The sequence below is a fragment of the Capsicum annuum genome, chromosome 3 (assembly GCF_002878395.1).
Source record: "Capsicum annuum cultivar UCD-10X-F1 chromosome 3, UCD10Xv1.1, whole genome shotgun sequence".
In the NCBI taxonomy this organism is placed as follows: domain Eukaryota; kingdom Viridiplantae; phylum Streptophyta; class Magnoliopsida; order Solanales; family Solanaceae; genus Capsicum; species Capsicum annuum.
In genome coordinates this window covers 9,139,000-9,159,143 of record NC_061113.1, presented here as the reverse complement: position 1 = coordinate 9,159,143, position 20,144 = coordinate 9,139,000, and the positions used below count along the sequence as shown (strand labels likewise).

The window sequence follows — 20,144 nt, the reverse complement described above, 5'->3', positions numbered from 1 at the left end:
ATTCCAGAATTAGCTATGCCACCCTCAAGGTGGAATAAAAATAGCACCATAATTTCGAAATAACTAATCTCCGAATAAATTATCTCATATATTTTATTTCAATCAAATATGAAATAAGCTCGTCCTGTAATAATTTCAAAATTAATTATTCCTCATTATTATATCAAATGAAGCTCTAAATAACCCAATCATCCATTTCGTACTTGTCTTTCCTCTTGATTTACAAACTAATCAATTTCCGCAAATTTTATGCACCTACAATATCTAAAATCTCTACGGTCTACATTTTCCATTCGCTTCATTCAAAAACTTATGAAAATATATTTGTCAATATTCAATCTAATTTACCTCTTTTACTAACCCTTGGTTATTCTTATTCTCGATGCACTTTACTTGGTCCTACTAACCCTTGATTATTCTTATTCTCGATGCACTTTACTTGGTCCTACTTATTTTATCACTACTTGGCACGTTCCATTGCGTAAAGAACCCAAAAATATAGAGACATACACAAAAAGGAAACTGAAAATTGAAACTTGGAAGTAACCCAACATTATTTGACCACCTTTCCTCCATTACATGCTTGTCAAAGGCATCAGATTCCTTCAAATAACAATTTGCCCCTTTGACCTCTAATAATAAACAAACATAATATAACTATAAACTCCACACAAAATCTTTTTTTATATAATCTACCTCTCAAGTTTAAATTCTCGTAAACATAAATAGAAAATCAGGTAATTCTTTTCAAATATTTGTTGCTAGTAGGAGGTGACGAGTGTCTCGAAAATTTAATTGAGGCATATAAAATTGACTTGAACACCATCATTATCAGAAGTGCGTTCAAACAGTCCCCAATTTGCCCCTTTGACCTCTCATTACAAACAATCCTAATACATGGTATAAACCCAACCCAACACAAAATATTTTTTTAAAATAATCTAGCTCTCAAGTTTAAATTTTTGTAATGATCAAAAAAATATCGGATGATTTTTTAATTTGTTTTAATCTTATGGACAAAATATAAATATATATCGTTGGTTGGAGATGATTTTTTTAATAAAAAAAAAAAGCCTTCAAATAGTATCCTTCTGTGGCCCCAACTTTCCCCTCTGACCTCTCATAACAAACAAGCATAATACAAAGTATAAGCCCCACACAGACTCTTTTTTTTTTTTTTTTAGAAAAAAGGAAACTTGGTTCCAGATTTAAATTTCAGCATACATGAAAAAATATTAAGTAATTTTTGGCATCTATAATATTTTTAGTTATAGAGTTATGTATATGTTTTAGTGCGAGTTAATAAATAGTAGTGAATTTCATTAAAGTATACGGAAGTTGACTAGAACCATAGGATTATAAAAGAATATGTTTTTTGATCTATTTTAAAGATTTGTTTCCATTTTTAAGAATCATTCATAGTGCTTAGTTGAATATTCACAGGTTACCACATGCTTCTCCTGTCTTTTGGTCACTTTTCATTACAAAGATTTCACCTTTTTAACCCAAAAATTTCCAACTAAATAAGGAGCAGGAGAGTTTTTGAGTTATTTGTCAAGTTCTGAAACATATACAAAGTCAAATATCAAGCGGGGTTTTTGGGTTTTGGTTTATTATGAATTCTTGATTTTCTTTTTGAATATGATCATGACTTCGCTGTTTTGATCTTATTTGCTTATATGGGGTTTTCATTTTTCAGGTGCAGAGATAGCAGGTTGACTCTTGGTATTCATTTTCCTTGTCAAATTTGGAAGCTTTTGCAAGTCAAATTCAAGTAGGTGTCAATTCTGGTTCAGATGTACATATTTGATTATGAATTTGCTTCTATGGTTTCTTTGCTGAAATGTTTTTTTTTGGGAATTTTGTAAGTGTATCCAAGGGTTAAGGTGAGGCAACAGAAAGAAGAAGATGATCAGTATGGTTATGAGTCTTTGCCATCTTTGAAGGCTTTTGAATCCCTTTCCATAAGTAACTTCTCTTCTTCAGGTACACTTTTGTCTGTGAATCTCATGTTATGTTCTTATATGATGTTTTTTATTTGCTTTTATAACTTGGTGTTTTGGTTAATTATTTATTATCCTGTTTCTTGTGATCAAACATTTTCACTTGCTCTGTAGGCGAACTGTCTATTGGAAACAACCTCTCTAACCTTCACAAGGTAGGGGTAAGGCTATGTTGTTGTTGTTGTTGTTGTTGTTGAAGGGGAGTATTTACAGCCTTGGCGTAACCAATAAAGTTGCTGCCGTGTGACTAGGAGGTCACCAGTAACAGTCTCTTGCAGAAATGCAGACCCTTGTGGTCCAGGCCTTCCTCAGGTCCCGTGCATAGCGGAAACTTTAGTGCACCGGACTGCCCTATTTTATGTTAATGTTGTTGTTGTTGTTTCTCTTTAAGGGAACCAAAATTCTTTTTGTAGATGAGGGATCAGAATCAGAATCATATCTTCCTATGGTTTTGGCCTAAAAACTATCCTTCTGGATGATAGAATTTTTTGCTAGTTAGACTTTTATGTCATTATAGGGACAACGTGAGGTTTTGAGAACCTCTAATGATATAGAAAACTTAATTTCCCTTGAATGACAAATTATTCGTCAATAATGGGATGTAATAAGTGTAATGGATGTAGACGACTATATAGGCAACCTCATCTAGTTTGGAATTTAGGTATTGTTGGTTTGATATGAATGTAAAGGATTGTATCAGGTTTTAAATTTTTCCTTGTAAATGGATTTCAACACGATGGGATTGTTTTGACTTGCTTTTTATTTCTTAAAATGATGTAAAGATTGTTTTTTATACAATTCATCAAACTTGTTCTAGTTCACTTAGTTATATTGATATTGTTCTTTTGCTTATCCTCCTGCTATTTTGAAACAGGAAACATTTTATCTGTCAATTTTATTGTAATATTCTGATGCGAGCAAAAGGAATAATGCACGAAATAGTATTCTACTCGTAAATAATTCTAGAAGTAGAGGCTCAGGGCATTTCCATTTTGTGTATTCTGATCCTTGAGCTCATCTATTTTGAGCTGAATCCTAATGCTGCTTGATTAGAATTCCTTCCTGTACCTTTATGTGTTTAAGGATCGTGTTCAAAAGGTTCAGCCTTTAGGCTTACCACTAATAGTGCAGCTTTCTATGGTTGATCAACCAGGTTGCATATCCATTTTCTATCGCGTGACTATGAGGCTGTTCTTTTTAAGTCTCCAAATCCCTGTACTTGTAACTTATCACATTTTGTTGTCGTGCATAATACTTGTTGAAGGCTTCTGTTTGTTGGTTTTGTTCACAGTATAATATTTTCGTAACCCTGACGCGCATTATAGATGGTTGGATTTAAGCAAAAGTGGGAGTTTGCATGTTAACATCGAACAATAACTGAATCCATCAATACATCATTGCCCATCCGTGTCCATTACTTTATTTCCTTTAAGCTCTGACAGTGTCTAACCAATTCGTTGCTTTTGTTTTTCTCGTTGCTTTTTTCTGATGGTCTATAAAGATGATTCTCCTACATCAGTTGTGAGGATTCCCCGAGCATGTATTTTAAGCCCAGACAGACATGGACTTCCATCGTCGAGAGGTTAGATACTTCTTTAACAACTTTTTGTTACCTCTTACTTTGAAAGTGGATTGACATTCACTCTGTTGATTGGCAGGGAGAAGCAAGGATAATAACCAAAATATTTTTGGTGGAACCAAAACTAATGCAAGAGCCTCTTCAGTCCCACGACCACGTGCAGTCTTATCAAGCCCGGGTAATACTTTGCGTTGTAGAATTAACTCCTTGTTGGGGTAATCCGAACTTGAGCTTCTACATGCTACTTGGCCTGGCACAACCGTATTTATTACATGAACAAGTGTGATAAACCCTGAAAATACACTTGATGAACAATGAATTTGTGGCATAACATTTACGTAAAGTTTTACGTGCTCATTGTGGATTTTATTACACAAATCCTACCTGCTCCGTTCTTATGGATTTGAACAGCTTTTTTCTGATTTTAAATTTGAACGTGGTATTTTGGGGACGGTAAGAATAGCTGTGTATAAGTCTATAAGAGAAGGAAACCCGTCATAGGTTTGTGGAATAGCTTCATCTTCATTTGTGATTCGTGAGTTAGTATGCTCGAGTTCTTGCTGATAATGATACCATACCTTTTTGGCTATCTCGTCACTCCACATATCCCAAATGGATAAATCAGAGTAAATAAGGGGCAGAAAGTCCTGGTCATGACAAACGATACCTTTGTTCAGTTTGCCTCAGTGCATCAGGCATGGGATATATACTTTTGCTATTCAAATAAATAAGGTCCGTGCACATAGTCAACATATAGGCATTGGCCGTCAGTGAAACATCAAGGAAAATTTGCTGAATTTGATGGAACACAATGGGTCTGAATTCTTCTTGCATCAGAAATGGACATACCAACTCATCTAAAAAATTTCTTAAATGAGAAATAGGAGTATTGCTGAGACATTTTCAACAACAACAACAAACCCAGTGTATTCCCACATAGTGAGGTCTGGGGAGGGTAAGATGTACGCAGTCCATACCTCTACCTCTAAAGAAGTAGAAAGGCTGTTTCCGATAGACCCCCGGCTCGAGACACGGAATACTAAACAAATTCATAGTAAAGCATGGAACAAGATGGCATAACATAAATACGACACCCACAAGTAATAGTAAACAGAGAAAAGTAAACAGACTCGTAATAAAGCATGAAACAAGGTATCATAACAAGAATAATACTCCCACCAAGTAATTTCCTACACTAGCGACCCAAACTGACCCTAGCCTTCTGCCCTAATTCGCGTCTTCCAGATCTTCCTATCTAAGGTCACGTCCTCAGTGAGCTGTAACTGCTCTATGTCCCGCCTAATCACCTCTCCCCCGTAGTTCTTCGGCCTACCCCTACCCCGCCTAAAACCATCCAAAGCTAGCCTCTCACACCTACGAACTGGGGCATCCATGCCCCTCCTCATCACGTGTCCGAACCATCTCAGTCGGACTTCCCGCATCTTATTCTCCACTAGAGTCACACCAACCTTCTCCCTGATAGTCTCATTCCGAACTCTATCCCCTCTAGTCAGCCCCCACATCCAACACAACATCTGCATTTCCGCCACCTTTATTTTTTGAATGTGGGAGTTCTTAACTGGCCAACACTCCGCTTCATACAACATGGCCGGCCGGACTGCCATCCTGTAGAATTTGCCTTTAAGCTTGGGCGGCAGCTTCTTATCACACAACACCCCCGAAGCTAGCTTCCACTTCATTCATCCCGCCCCAATACGGTGCGAGACCTCCTCGTCAATCTCACCGTTACTCTGAATCACGGCCCCGAGATACTTGAAACTATCCCTCTTACATACCACCTGTGATTCCAACTTCACTACCACCTCATTCTCCAGCCTCACGTCATTAAACTTGCATTCCAAATACTCTGTCTTGCTCCTACTCAACCTGAACCCTTTAGACTTAAGAGTTTGTCTCCACACCTCTAATTTATCATTCCCCCCCCTCCCCCCTCGAGTCTCATCAATCAAAACTACATCATCTGCAAAAAGCATACACCAAGACACCTCTCCTTGAATACGCCGCATCAACACATCCATCACTAAAGCAAACAAAAAGGGACTAAGAGTAGATCCTTGATGCAATCCTGTCAAGACAGTGAAATGCTCTGAGTCTCCTCCCGCCGTCCTCACCTGAGTTTTAGCTTCATCATACATGTCCTTAATTGTTCTAGTATATGCCACCGGGACTCCACTCACCTCCAAGCATCTCCAAAGCACCTCCCTAGGGACTTTGTCGTATGCCTTCTCCAAGTCGATAAACACCATGTGCAGGTCCTTCTTCCTTTCCCTATACTGTTCCACCAGCCTCCGTACCAGGTGAATTGTCTCCGTTGTCGAGCGGCCAGGCATAAATCCAAACTGGTTCTCCGAAATAGACACTATCCGTCTCAACCTCACCTCGACCACTCTCTCCTAAATCTTCATAGAGTGTCTCAATAACTTAATACCCCTATAGTTATTGCAACTCTGAATGTCACCCTTGTTCTTATAAAGAGGGATCATAGTACTCCACCTCCAAGCCTCGGGCATTTTCGCCGTCTTGAAAATTCCGTTAAACAATTCAGTCAACCACCTTAAACTAGCCTCGCCAGAAAACTTCCAAAAATCCACAGGTATCTCATCAAGCCCCGTCGCCCTACCCCTTTGCATCCTGCAAATAGCCTCTCTAACCTCCTCTACCTTAAAACGTCTACAATAACTAAAATCCCGACACTCCCCTGAGTGCTCCAGCTCCCCTAACCCAATAGCTGTATCCCCTTCGTCATTCAAGAGCCTATGAAAATACGACTGCCATCTATTCTTAATGTGGCCGTCCTTCACCAACACTGTACCGTCCTCCCCCTTAATGCACTTCACCTGATCGAGGTCACGACCCTTTCTCTCCCTAGTCTTAGTGAGTCTAAACAACTTTTTTTCCCCTCCTTTCTCCTGTAACCCCGCATACAAGCTCTTAAATGCTGTCGTCTTAGCCGTCGTAACTGCTAACTTAGCCTCCTTCCTAGCTAACTTGTACTCTTTCCTGTTTATCCGCTTCTCTTCTTCGTCCTTACTCTCAACCAACTTACTATACGCCCCTTTCTTGGTCTCCACTTTCTTCTTAACCTCTTCATTCCACCATCAATCCCCCCGATGATGCCCGGCCCGGCCCGGCCCCTAGAAACACCCAACACCTCACTAGCATTCTCCCTGATGCACCTAGCCACCCTATCCCACATACTATCCACATCCCCCTACATTCCCACACCCCCATTCCCGCCAACTTTTCCCCTATCTCCCACGCATTCACTGGTGTCAAGCAGCCCCACTTAATTCTAGGTCTACACTCCTCACCCCTTTTCTTTCTATCCTTCTTTATACCCAAATCCATAATCAAGAGCCTATGCTGGGTCGAAAGATTCTCACTTGGGATGACCTTACAGTCCTTACACAACACCCTATCCCCTTTCCTAAGCAACAAAAAGTCAATCTGGGTCTTGGCTATCGCGCTTCGGAAGGTGATCAGGTGATCATCCTTCTTCGGGAAGCCCGAGTTCACCACCACTAGCCCAAAAGACCTCGCAAAATCCAATAGAGTAGCCTCCTCTCCATTTCTTTCCCCAAAACCAAAACCACCATGCATATCACCAAAGCCTCCCGGTAACGCCCCGATGTGCCCATTGAAATCTCCTGCTACAACAATCTTCTCCGAGCTAGGCACGCCTCTCACCACCTCATCCAAAGCCTCCCAAAATCGTATTTTCTCCTCCCAATCCAAGCCCACTTGCGGCGCATAAGCACTACACACGTTCAGAGTAAACCTCCCAATGACCAACTTAATAGTCATCAACCTATTGCTGATCCTCTTTACCTCTACTACCTGACCTCTAAGCTCTTCATCTACTAAGATGCCAACTCCATTCCTACGCCTCTCGCTCCCAGAGTACCAAAGCTTGTAACCATTCACATCCCTAGCCTTAGACCCTACCCACTTGGTCTCTTGAACACACGCAATATTAATCCTCCTCTTTCTAAGAATCTTCACAAGCTCTATGGACTTACCCTGAAGAGTCCCTGTATTCCAAGACCCAACCTTCAGCCTACCAACTCTATCAACACGTCTTCCTTTACCGCCCCTGAGGCCAAACCTTGGCTTCCCTCCCACCCCTGCCCTTTCCTCTTCCCCCGCCCCCACAACAGCCCCCTGCCCCAACCCCTTCGGACATGACCCTATCCAACCATCAACGCCCACAGCCACTACTACAAGAAAATATAAGAAAATATAAACAATGGTAGTAACAAAGCAACAACAGGAAATACAAGGCTCACACAAATTAGAAGAAATAATCAAGAAACAAAACTAAACTCAAATAGGTAGAAAAAACAAAACCAAGGTAAGGATAAAACTAACAGTAAGAAAAATAGAGCACACTAATGGCCTGGCACCAAGGACAGCCAAACAAATAACAAGCGGTGCAAGTCACGAATATACTACTGCAGACACGCAAGTCAAGATACAGGAGATAGTACGATAAATAATATGAAGCAACATAAGAGGTTCAAAAACAGCAAGACAATAAAGACACCCTCAAAGCACACACTATATCCAAATTTTAAGAACAACAACTACTAGAAATCCAAATAACAGATAGGAAATCCCACGCAAATTACAGGCAACGAAAATATCGAAAAATCGCGCGATAAAATAAAGTTCAAGGGTTAGAAGTCACCGAAATACGTATATCATGTAATCTGCTCTTGCTTGTTGTGCTGGAACTCGGCAAATTGGGTCATCGGAATCACTTCGCCGGAAAGTCGCCGGCTCAAATATGGACAGTAGTTGCAATATCCGGTAGAGACCCCCACTTGGATTTTCTGGCTCCGCCGCCTTCACCACCAACGTCTGTCGAACCATTCGAACTGTCGAACCAGTTCGCCGAATCCGGGTAGTGCAAATATCTCAATATTAACTAGTGCAAATATCTAAATATCAAAGTTTAGATGTCACCGGGGTAATCCTGCGTGCTTATGGTACCGTCAATTTTGTTGTCGGAGTTGGTTGGTGAAAACAGCGTTACCGGAAAGTTGTCGCCGGAATTTCGCCGTCGCTGGAGCGTCTACTGTGCTTTATCGGATCTGTGTTTTGGTGACCGTTGTCGGAGCCGATCCTAGTCCCGCCGGTGATATCCGCCACTAAAAAGCAAAGAAGGGGGGGAGGAGGGAGAGGGGTAGCTCGGAAGAGCTGTGGAGAGAGAGGGAGAGAGAGAGAGAGCTCGAGGGAGGAAGGCAAAGAGGGTAACTTACCTTTGCCGGCGCCGGCGCTGGCTACTCGATCGGAGAAGACGACCGTTAGGTGAACGTTAACTTTAGTGGAGGAGAGAGAGAGCGTTCAATAGACGGTCTGCTGAGACCAGTTGTGAGTTGACGTACTAAACATATAGAACGACGTACTAAATATATAGAACACATGAACGAATTTCAACAATAGCGCAGAATCAATAATAGTTTCTGAGACATTTTCAAAAACTATTATTGATTCTGCGCTATTGTTGAAATTCATTCATGTGTTCTATATGTTTAGTACGTCTACTCACAATTGGACTGTAGAATAACCATCAATTAATGATGGAATGAGACCATGTATAGAGAGTCTATTGTGAATTTGAATTGTCTTTATTTTACATAGATAAAACACACTACATGGTGTATTTCTTGCTGAAAGGATTGGAAACTTTGTTTACAGATAATGATCAAATGATAAGCATGAGGAGCAAGACGAAAGCAGAAGTAATTTCAGGCTTGAAGAATCACAATTCATGTCAAAATAGACATCATATCAAGTGCAAAATTTTTCCAAAATCAATTCAAGATTCATGTCATACGAGTGGAAATAAGGGCTCAAAAGAGACGGATGATGGGAAACTTGATTCTCGAGCAAGAACAAGGCTTGTTAAAGGTGATCCAAGTCGAAGAACACACCTTCAGGAAGGAGATCAACATTCTGTTCGTTCAAAAATAAAACCGTGAGCAGTCCATTTTGGCCGTCAACTCAATTCTAGCCCTTCATATACTAATTCTAAAAGTTTTCCGGAGTGACTCTATGCCACTTGACCAAAATTATAACTGAATTCGAAACTCTTCAAAGAGAAAGCTTGTTGAGGTGATTGTTTTTATGAAAAGACCCATCCTCTGTGCAAAAACTTCTCCGTTTTCAGACTCGTGTTTTGCCTCTTATGTTCTGCGTGACTACATCGTTGTCTAGCTACAAGAGCATCATCATCCAATGATCTCTCTTTGCCCGTGAAAAGGTATGTTTGATCGGTTTGACCTTTAGCATCAACGTGAGTGGCAGAACTTTCATGTTTTCGTGGCTCCTTTATCGATTGATTCTGTTGATTCGACTTCGACTGATGGTTTATCGAGTCTTGTCCCTGATGTTATGTTTGTTGTACCTTTATACAGGCAAATGTGATATTAAGTTGCAGAATATATCAATGTAACTATTCGTTTTTACAGATGTAACTTATCTTGTCTGAGGGAAACTATAACAACTAGTCATTGAACTTCTTTCGGAGTTTGCTATGTGTGAAGTTGAGATTTACTTGTAATTACCTTATAAGCGATTTGGTTGTGTAAATTCTTTTTCTCCGTCAATGAATAGCACTTAAGTGTGTTACGGTTACCGGATATGGATATAGTTACGGATATGGTGTTGGTTTGTTAAGAGAGAACCTGCAATCTCGAGTTTGAAGTACTCAAAAACGTAAAGACTCTCTCTCATCTTTCATGGAATAAACATGGAGGTTAAATACAATACTAATAAGATAATTACCCCTAGAAACTGCATACTATTCCGGAATGTCGAATTTGATAGGGCAGCATAGCTTGTTTGTGTTAATGGGATTTCGGATGAATTCTGAGGTGCCGGTGGAGGCTTGAAATTTACAAAGAAATAACTAATAGAAAATGTAAATAATTGCTACAAAAAGATACTTCCTCCGTCCCAAATTTCCTAATTTGATAAGATAATTTTTTTCTCCATTATACCCTTTGTAATTGATTACTTTTTGTTACTCGTATTGAATTATCAAATCTTGAAAAATGTTGCAAAGACTTTGATAATCTTATAATCCTAATTATCCATGCAAAGAGTGCTTTGGTATCAGCCATATAATAACTCCACCAATATGAGAACTAACAATATGACACAATTAATAGGGGCAAAATGGTAAAGTTACATTACCAATCATTGTTTTCTTAATAGTCTTGTCATCTCAATTTGGGACGGGTAATTTGAAACGGAGGGAGTAACTACTGAAATAACTGCTAGTCTGCAGTGGGTAATTACTAGTCTACTGCAACTAACTACTACTGTAAACCATTGGAGACCAAGGAATGATAACAAAGTGTTTGCTTAAAATATGTCAGATTCCATTGAGTATACAAATGGGATCTAATCATATATGTCCTCTGATTATATCTTTTAAATCGTCCACACTAACAATCCATCCTTATCCTTCCCCTCAGATATCCATATAAAGAACACAACGAGATAAATACCCTTTTTAACTTCTATTGAATATACCCAACGCAAAGTATAGACTAAGCTCGGATTATGCTTGGAAATCATATATTGTAAAAAATAATTTTAAAAAAAAAATGATTTGTCGTTTGATACAAGTATTTTTGATAAGTCAAATTAAAGCTTAGTAAATTATTAAAGTTCTTCCCATAACAACCTTGGAAAAGAACACACAATCAACAAAAACACTATAAAAGGGCTTGATCACACTTCATAACTGTATGATTAGGTTTTTTAACGAGAGCATACTTTATTATTTAACTATTACACAACGTCACAACACGTTATATCTCACGTGTGGACCTGATTCATTTTTCATAACTTAAGCGTAGACAGTAGGATTGGCGAGGAGGTATGCTTCAACAATCTTGAAAAGTTTCATGCCTTGATTTTTGCCTTCATTGTGTTCTTCTTCCTTCAACACATAATCACCCTTTGTGTGGTATTCAGTTATGGATTTGCAAACACATCCTCCATTTCCAGCAGCTTCAAATTTGACATCATAGAAAATAGATTCTAGTTTGTCTCCAAGAACATCTCCTTCAATCATTGAATATTTGGTCACCAAATTCTTGTCATCAACAACATGGATCTTGTGCTTCAAGTATTTGATTGGATGACCTGACATTTACAAATTTTTTGCAATTATTTTCTTGGAATATTCTTCTTTCAAACCATTTTTCGAAAAATGATTCTATTGAGCCGAGGTCTATATATCAAAAACGACCTCTCTATCCTACAAAAGACTAGGGATAAAGTCAGCGTACACTCACCCCTCCCACACTTGTGAGTATGCACTGGATATGTTGTTGTATTTTCTTGGAAAATTTAGAAGTCAACATTTTGATCGATGTAAAAGAAAATAATCTTTACACGTGATTTATACCTAATACTCTATTTTCTTTTTGCTTATTATCTACATACAACTAAAATAGGCAGCTCGGTGCACTAAAGATCTCGCTATGCGCAGGGTTCGAGGAAGGGCCCCACCATTAGGGTGTATTGTACACAGCCTTAATTACCTTACATTACTGCCAGAAGTTGTTTCCAAAACTTGAATCCATGACCTCTATCTAATATAAACTTTGTTCTAAGTGGTATATATCATAATCTACGCGCATAATAAGTGAAACTAGTTAATTGCCTGAAAAATCTATAAGATTAATAACCTTGTACAACGAGTTAAATTACACTGATAATACTATAAAATTCGTTACGCTATCGGTGCATATATATATAAGAGTTATAAGATAAATAAATGCATAAAACAAACCTTCAACAAAGTTCATTTTCTTGATGCTACCAACACCACCATCACCTTCAACAATCTCAATGTTGTTAACAATTTGTGGCATCAATTTAAGTGCAAGGTTGTCAGAATCAAGAACCAAAGCTTTGAATAACCTAGTAGGGGCAACTGGTGTTGTAGTCTCATGTGTATAGGTAGTGACACCCATAATGTTATTCAACCAAAAAGGATATATAAAAATTAATGTATAAGAATGTTTGATGTGATCAAAGTGTTTGAGCTATGTGATAATGAAATATTCATAGAGGGTATTTATAGATCAGTAATTCATTCATCTTGGTAAATATTTTTCAACATTCAAAGTAGTACATTTTACACATTTGTGTCATTTTTTCTAGATGTTCTTGGTCTGTACATTTTCCTAAGTTAATACTCCCATCGGTTTGACTTGTTTGATCTATTTTTATTTTAATATGTTTACAAAGTAACTTTTTAGTTTCAATTTTCTACGTGACTTGTTTAAAACTACAACATTCAAAAGTATTTTTTGTTACTTTCTTAAATTTTGGGTTAAGTCGAAACAAGCCAAACAACTTAAAGAGTATATTATATTAAAATGATCTAACAATGAGGCTTGCTGACACATGAGTATATTATATTTTCTGTTTCAAATCTACATAGTTTTCTTTCTTCTTTTTGACTCGATTACTTCATCAATTATGAGGTATGTGTTATAGACCAAAAAAAACAAAGATTAATTTGATAAGTAGGACAGCTCGTTTAGTGTATAAATCCAAATTAATGAGGGATAATTGGCACATAATCATCTCACTTGAGAATCAAAAACCTGGTCACGACCGGATCCAGTTGGTCACGATTGACATTCTTCTTTGGTCCAGGTTGCGAGTCGCGATCTTGTGGATGGATTAGCTCTTGAATCAAATACGAACTAAATTTGTCCAACTCAAAATTATTTTTTAGTTGTTCATTTATTTTTATTATTATTAATAATCAAATCAAACTATCAAAGTTTTTTCCTTTATATATGTGTATCCCAAAAAACTGATTTTTCTATGCTCTGATGTAAGTTTTTTTATGGGTCAACTAGGAAAGTTAGGAATATATATGCTACTTAAATAGGACAAATCATTTTTTATGAATTAACTTAGGTATACCCAACCAATTTAATACGAATACGAAGATAATACAATCCTTATAAGTCTAAGAGAATTATATTTTTATGAGCTAAATTTTACACTCCTAGTCAAAATGGATACAATACATCTAAGTGTGATTATTTTATTTTTAAAATCAATTCAAGCTGCGATAAATAAGTCAAATGAAACAGATGGACAGGGTATGCATTTGGTTTAAATTAGGTGGATTTTTCCTATTTAAAATTTAGAATTAAATTTATTTTATATTATTTGATTGGGGGTATTTTCTTGAGTCGGGGTTCTATCAAAAACAGTCTTGCTACTTTATCCGAGGTAGTGGTATGGATTGCGTACACTTCACCCTCCCCAGACACCACTTTGTATGAATATACTGGGTATATTGTTATTGTATTTGATTGGGGATATTTGCTAACACCGATTATAAAATTAAGATTATAATATATTTTATTCCATTTAGAAGATAATATAAGTTATAAAGACTATAATTATAATTTTAACTCCAAGATTTAAAATTCTGAAATATATTTATTTCAAACTAAACTGACTTATTGTTCAAAATTATGTGTGCAAATTGGTTGAACTTGACCAACTCTCTCTGTAAAAAGTTGTGTTTTCAGACTATTGATAATATTATCCACAAATGCTTAATTTCAACTTAATTTCATTATCCACTAGAGAAGCATTAATAATCTGTTTAATCAAGTCTTTTAAAAATTAAAAATAATTTCTTTTTCTTAAAAAAGTATTTATTTTTAAAAGTCTGTGGTGTTTGGTAAAGAAAAGAAAAAAGGTAATTTTGAATAGTAACAAAAATTGAAAAAGTAATTTTAGAATCTTGACTTAACACAAATTACTATTAAAATTTCTATCTCATCAAGCATAAAATATCATGAACATGCTATATTACTTTTTATCTTATTCTAATAATATTATATGCAATCAAACCGGACCTTTAGTTACCAATATGGACGTATAATAGCAGAATGATCTCTTCACTCTTAATTAGAGATTTGAATTTTAAGCTGATTTAAAGATAAAAAATTAATTAGGAGCACTATCTTTAAAAATAAATCCCTCAATATACGATTTTAATATAATCAAATTTCAACATAGATATCGACCGAAAAAAAATATGACCTTTATATAGGTAGTTGGAAGGTTGAGTGTTTATAAAATTCCTACTTTCACATTATAAATTGGCTTTACTTGGTCAAGATTTCATCTAACACTAAAGATTTTTATGAGACAATGTTTGGCTTCATCAAGATGTTGACATTTAGTATATGTCCTTGTCCTCTCACCCACCCCAACCCTCCCACGCAATTATCACAGGACAAACAGTCCCCGCAAAAAAATAAGAATTGAAAAAATATTTTCTTGTATTCGATGGTTAATTTTATTCGTGTCGACAGACAATTTGAAGTATCTTGATATTTTCTTAGAACAAGTCTGAATCAAATATCAATAGATTGAATATGTGATTATACATGATATTAACGAGGATTTGAGTCTATCAACCACATTTAGTGACTTCGAGCTGTTACAAGAAAAGACAATCGAAGTCTATGATGAAAGTTAATCAATACATACTGAAGCGCGGAAAGTACTTAGAGTAACTTCCTCTAATTGAATTGAAAGACTTTAGAAGAACGATAGATTCATTATTTTTACGTCTGAAACATTAAACTGAATTTCAAAGTGATGGACCTATTCAAAGATACAACCTAGTAAAAGATACAATTTTAAGATATATATCAAAATTTTAGCATCGTATTACATATTTTAATAATTCCAATTTCCCTATATTTTATATTTAATGACGATCGCTTTATACCAATTTTGAAGGGGTATCACAAGTCTCATTGCTATACACCATGTTGCATGAAACTTTCCCAATGCCACAACTAACAAATTAATTATTAAGTGAATGACACATCTAGAAAAAAATGGACACAAATGTCAACAATGGACTGCTTTGAATGTTGACATTAAGATTGAAGCTAATTGGGTTGCTGATGACTGAGCTCTAAAGGTGTGTTTGGTACGAGGAAAAATAAATGAAATAATATTTTCTTGAAAAATAAGTGTGATTTCTAATATTTTAGAGAAATAAGTGAAAGAAAATTATTCCAATATTATTTCTATATAATCTAAAAAAATTGATGAAGTAGGTCGAGGACATTGGGGGATAAATGATAATGAGTGTGAAATGCCACATATAAGACTTACTTTTTCTACTTTTCTTTTTGAAAAAGTTATTTTCTTGATTTTAAGAAATTTATCATAAAAATATACTCAGTGTAATCATATAACTGATGTCTAAAACGGGTATGGTGTGTATGCAAACCTTACCACCTTAGAGGTAGATTAATAGTCAAACTTCAGTGTTCTGACAGTAGTTAAATTTGATTCAAATTATATAAAAAAATAAATACACAAAATCTAATATAAAATTTAGAAAAAACACCCAATAAGTCAATAAGATAGTTGATTGTTTTAGTTAATCTTATAACTTTGGACATCAATATGTGTATTTAAATTTTTTAAATACTGAGAATCCTTAAATTCTGAATTTGTGACTGTACCACCAACCATGTGAAAGATAAGAGTGATTGTTTTAATATAAATCCTCGAATAAAACATTTCAATGAACAAAGAAAACACAACAGTAAAGAAATCATTTCTAAATTTTATCCATTCAAAATACACCTCAACTCCACATCAAAACACACATCACTCCATTTTCTCCCTATAAATACCATCTAAAACTCCCACTATATCTCACACCACATTAAATTATATTCATCTTATTATCCTCTCTCTTTCTTATTTCTTCTTTGTTCGAGGCAAATTAATCAAACAACATTATGGGTATCAATACCTATGCTCATGAGTCCACAACCACAGTTGCACCTACTAGGTTGTTCAAAGCTTTGGTTCTTGATTCTGACAACCTTATCCCAAAAGTGATGCCTGATGTTAAGGACATTGAGACTGTTGATGGAGATGAAACCATCAAGAAGATGAACTTTGTTGAAGGTAATTATTTTGGCTGTTACAACGGATTTTATTATAGAAAACATATAGTATGACATAACATTAAAGAATGTTTCCTCAAAAAAAAATAAAAAATTGTTACAGTGAAATGTTGCTATAGAAAGTGGCGGAGCCATAAATTTAACGAAGAGTGTGTAAATTTTTTTTGCAGTTGCGTTAAGAATGTGCAAAGTTAATTAAATACACGCCCATAATAACTAACATTTAGCATATATATACATAGTATAATTTTTCGATGAAGGGTGTGCATTTGACCACTCTTTAATACAGGTGGCTCCGCCCCTGAGAATTGTTATAAAAATGTCTGACTATACCCAAAATAAAATGTTAGAAAGTTCAAAATTTATGAAAATCATGGATCCAAATAATTTCTGGAATAATCTCTATATAATAAACGTATATGTACATAATTAAGTTTCTAAAAAAAGATCTTAAGAAAAAAAAACATTAATAATTAGTAACAAGATGTGGAGCGAAAGAGTGACTCAAGTACTTTAATGGCCTAAACTCAAAAGTGAATTGGGGGTTTAAAATTTTTGAAAAAATTAATAATTTCTTAAATTTAATGTCTATTTTCCTAATCTAATAAAATGCAAAGTTGTTAATATATTTATCAAACAAATATTTCTTAGATGCAAAATCATTTCTCTTTCTTTTTTCGCGAAATACTTGGTCTATAATCTAATAGCGACTTGAGGTGGTCGGTTTTTGTAGAATTTATTTATTTTTCGAATAATTTTCCTACCTTATTTTGATCAAAATGGCACAGGTGGTCCAATAAAGTACTTGAAACACAAGATTCATGTGGTTGATGAGAAAAACTTGGTAAGTAAATATTCACTTGTGGAAGGAGATGTTCTTGGAGACAAATTGGAATCAATTACTTATGAAGTCAAATTTGAAGCTTCTGGAAATGGAGGATGTGTTTGCAAGACAACAAGTGAGTACCACACAAAAGGTGATCATGTTGTTACTGAAGAAGAACACAATGTAGGCAAAGAGAAAGCCATTGACCTTCTCAAGGCTGTCGAAGCGTACCTCGTCGCCAATCCTTCTGTCTACGCTTAAATGAATGATGAAAAATGAATCAGATCCACACCTACGTGCGTGTTGTGACGTTATATGCTTAATAATTAAAAGTGTGTGTTATCTTTAAAAAACTTAAAAACTTCAGATGAGACAACTGAGAAGTCGGACTTAAAATAATTATATACGGAGTTTTATCAATTCGTCAAAAGTTCCAAGGGATTGAGTTTTACAATATCGTCATAGTCTTTTGTTGAGTGTGTTCTTTTTCCAAATGTATGTCATGGAGTGAACTTTCAATAAAGAATGGTATCAAAAGTTAAATACTTTTCAAATGCTTATACTAAACTTGTCATTGTTCATGAATTTTTACGACGACTTTAGTTTATGTGCACCAAATTCATTTTAGATAAAGTAATTTTGTGCCAGTCCTAGCAAATTTATTAAATCAACTCATTTTGATCCGCTCAAATTCAGCTCAAGACATTTATTTATTTGATACTTTCAATTTGAATTCATCAAACCTCTAAGTTAAGAATGAACATGTTATTGTTAGTAAGCATGACATTATTTAATGTCCATGTACGATCGTCTATAGTTTCCTTACGTTTGTATGCCAATTTTTTTTTGACGTGTGGTATACTTGACTTTATCAAAGACTCAAAGTTCCACATTAATTTAATTTAGAACAGGTCCGAAAAATTGGAAAAAAATTGTTGCACCTTATAATCACAAGAACAGTTGGTAAAGATGGAATAGTCAGACTACTCGCTTACATAGTAGAGATGTTTGCAATTTCACAATCTTTATTCAGATGTTTTGAATTTTAGTTTTTCAAAATAAAATAAAAAATTATTGAAAACATCGTTTCAAATACAAATCCTATAATGCGCAAATTTAAATTTAATCTCACTTCAATACAATTATGTCATTTTGAAAAAAGTTTGATTAAAGTTTGTTCCTACTTTTCTTTTTTCTCCTAAAAATATATAGTAATACTCGTATAAAGTAGGTAAATATTTATATATATTATAACTTATCCGAGATAAAAATGAATGATAAATTATTAGATATACATATTTTTTGTTTCTCATTTAGTGCTTGATATTCTAATAATATTTTATGATATTACTTTTATCTTATTCTAACAATATTATATGCAATCAAACATGACCTTTAGTTATTAATATGAATTATGATATGATGATCGGAATTTCTTTATTCTTAATGATAAGTCTTGATTTAAGTTGTAGGCATAAAAATAATTCTAGTTAGAATGCCGCTCTCAAAATAGATCTTCAATACATAAATTCAAATCAATCTCATTTTAATGTAGATATACAGAACACCTTTTTAAAAAAATATTTTTTATTGATAGTAAGAAGATAAAAGTCCTAGTTTCACATCACCAAATTGGCTTTACTTAGTCAAGATTTCATCAACTTTAAAGATTTTGTAAGAGAATGTTTTACTTATTTAAAAGATTTTTGAGATAAGACATACTAATCCTTGTCCTCTCACCCACTCACCCAATTATCAAAGGACAACCACACTCCCTCCCCCCCTCCTCCCTTAGAAAAATATTTACTCGTATTTGATGTTTACCAAACTAAACAAAATAATTTAACCTTAAGGGGCAATTTGATTTGGGTTAAAGAAAATTTATTAAATTCTCTAGAAAATTCAAGATTACTTTGAATCATGATTGGTGAGTTTGAGGAAATTTAATTTCCATATTAATAATACTATACACCTTTTGGTTTTATACTTTTGGTTTTATCTTTTTCTAAATTCCGTACAGTTTCGAAAGCTTTTAATATTGTGTTGAAATGTCCTTTCAATTAAAAATAATATTAAGTTATACAACATTACTTTTGACATATTTTCAAATTAATCAGCTAAATACAAAATGACAAATTGCAACTTTCATGATGACTTTTTTCGAAAAGTTTTTTTTTCCCGAAGCAAACGAGATTTGGAGTTTGGCCAAATATCATATTAACATGATACAAAAATATGAATACATTTTTATTTTGAATAAAAGTATCTGTCAAGATATCATTAAATTCAAATTCGTGAAATTCTAATTTTCAACCTTTTTCGATTATATGCTTAGATGAGTAAAAGTAACTAAATAATTTTGAATTCTAGCAATTAATATCAAATACTGATAATAATATGAGCAAATGAACATTCTTTTACTTAATTTTAGACACTTACTTAGCACTATCACTATGTCTATGCAGAACCAAATTGGTAGGTTCCCACTGTCCAAATCAAACTTAATATACCATTTGGCATAAAATTCTCTCAATTCCGTCAATGTCAACAATGGAGTGATTTAAATGTTGAAATTTAGATTAAAGCTAAGGCTGCTCATGACTGAACTATAAGGGTTCGTTTTATCTGAGGTATAAGGGATAAATAGTTTTGAAATTAAATGAAGGACTGTTTTATTTCAGATTTGGTATGAGGTATTAATTAGTATCGGT

The 20,144-nt window shown here is 35.0% G+C and overlaps 3 protein-coding genes across 9 annotated transcripts; 2 read left to right on the top strand and 1 right to left on the bottom strand.

The window, feature by feature from the left end:
- The first annotated feature begins 1,114 nt into the window (after nucleotides 1–1,114).
- LOC107864247 lies at nucleotides 1,115–10,173 on the top strand. Of its 7 annotated transcripts, none has more exons than XM_047409016.1 (6): nucleotides 1,115–1,145; nucleotides 1,700–1,774; nucleotides 1,870–1,986; nucleotides 3,505–3,585; nucleotides 3,662–3,760; nucleotides 9,304–10,173. In XM_047409016.1, coding segments are annotated over exons 2-6 (582 nt in total). In that variant the 5' UTR covers nucleotides 1,115–1,145; nucleotides 1,700–1,773; the 3' UTR covers nucleotides 9,588–10,173. The 7 variants fall into 7 exon arrangements, with proteins under 7 accessions (XP_047264972.1, XP_016566068.2, XP_047264970.1 ...); XM_016710582.2 differs by lacking the exon at nucleotides 1,115–1,145 and adding an exon at nucleotides 1,161–1,239; XM_047409014.1 differs by lacking the exon at nucleotides 1,115–1,145 and adding an exon at nucleotides 1,172–1,608.
- Nucleotides 10,174–11,230: 1,057 nt separating this feature from the next.
- LOC107865569 (pathogenesis-related protein STH-2) lies at nucleotides 11,231–12,685 on the bottom strand. Its single transcript, XM_047409013.1, has 2 exons — nucleotides 12,416–12,685; nucleotides 11,231–11,763 (listed from the first exon to the last, which is right to left on the bottom strand). Exons 1-2 carry the CDS (start codon nucleotides 12,597–12,599, stop codon nucleotides 11,465–11,467), a joined length of 483 nt encoding a protein of 160 aa, XP_047264969.1. The 5' UTR covers nucleotides 12,600–12,685; the 3' UTR covers nucleotides 11,231–11,464.
- A 3,521-nt stretch (nucleotides 12,686–16,206) lies between these two features.
- On the top strand, nucleotides 16,207–17,987 carry LOC107864567 (pathogenesis-related protein STH-2). Its single transcript, XM_016710982.2, has 2 exons — nucleotides 16,207–16,608; nucleotides 17,396–17,987. The coding sequence occupies exons 1-2, from the start codon at nucleotides 16,437–16,439 to the stop codon at nucleotides 17,692–17,694; spliced, it is 471 nt and encodes a 156-aa protein (XP_016566468.1). The 5' UTR covers nucleotides 16,207–16,436; the 3' UTR covers nucleotides 17,695–17,987.
- The last annotated feature ends 2,157 nt before the right edge of the window (nucleotides 17,988–20,144 follow it).

Excerpts from the sequence above, each read along its gene's own strand:
- LOC107864567 (XM_016710982.2), top strand. The coding sequence starts at position 16,437 with ATGGGTATCAATACCTATGCTCATGAGTCCACAACCACAGTTGCACCT. Across the intron at positions 16,609-17,395 it reads GAAGATGAACTTTGTTGAAG|GTGGTCCAATAAAGTACTTG; the intron begins GTAATTATTTTG and ends AAAATGGCACAG.
- LOC107865569 (XM_047409013.1), bottom strand. The coding sequence starts at position 12,599 with ATGGGTGTCACTACCTATACACATGAGACTACAACACCAGTTGCCCCT. Across the intron at positions 11,764-12,415 it reads GAAAATGAACTTTGTTGAAG|GTCATCCAATCAAATACTTG; the intron begins GTTTGTTTTATG and ends TGTAAATGTCAG.
- LOC107864247 (XM_047409016.1), top strand. Across the intron at positions 1,987-3,504 it reads AAGTAACTTCTCTTCTTCAG|ATGATTCTCCTACATCAGTT; the intron begins GTACACTTTTGT and ends TGGTCTATAAAG. Across the intron at positions 3,586-3,661 it reads TGGACTTCCATCGTCGAGAG|GGAGAAGCAAGGATAATAAC; the intron begins GTTAGATACTTC and ends GTTGATTGGCAG.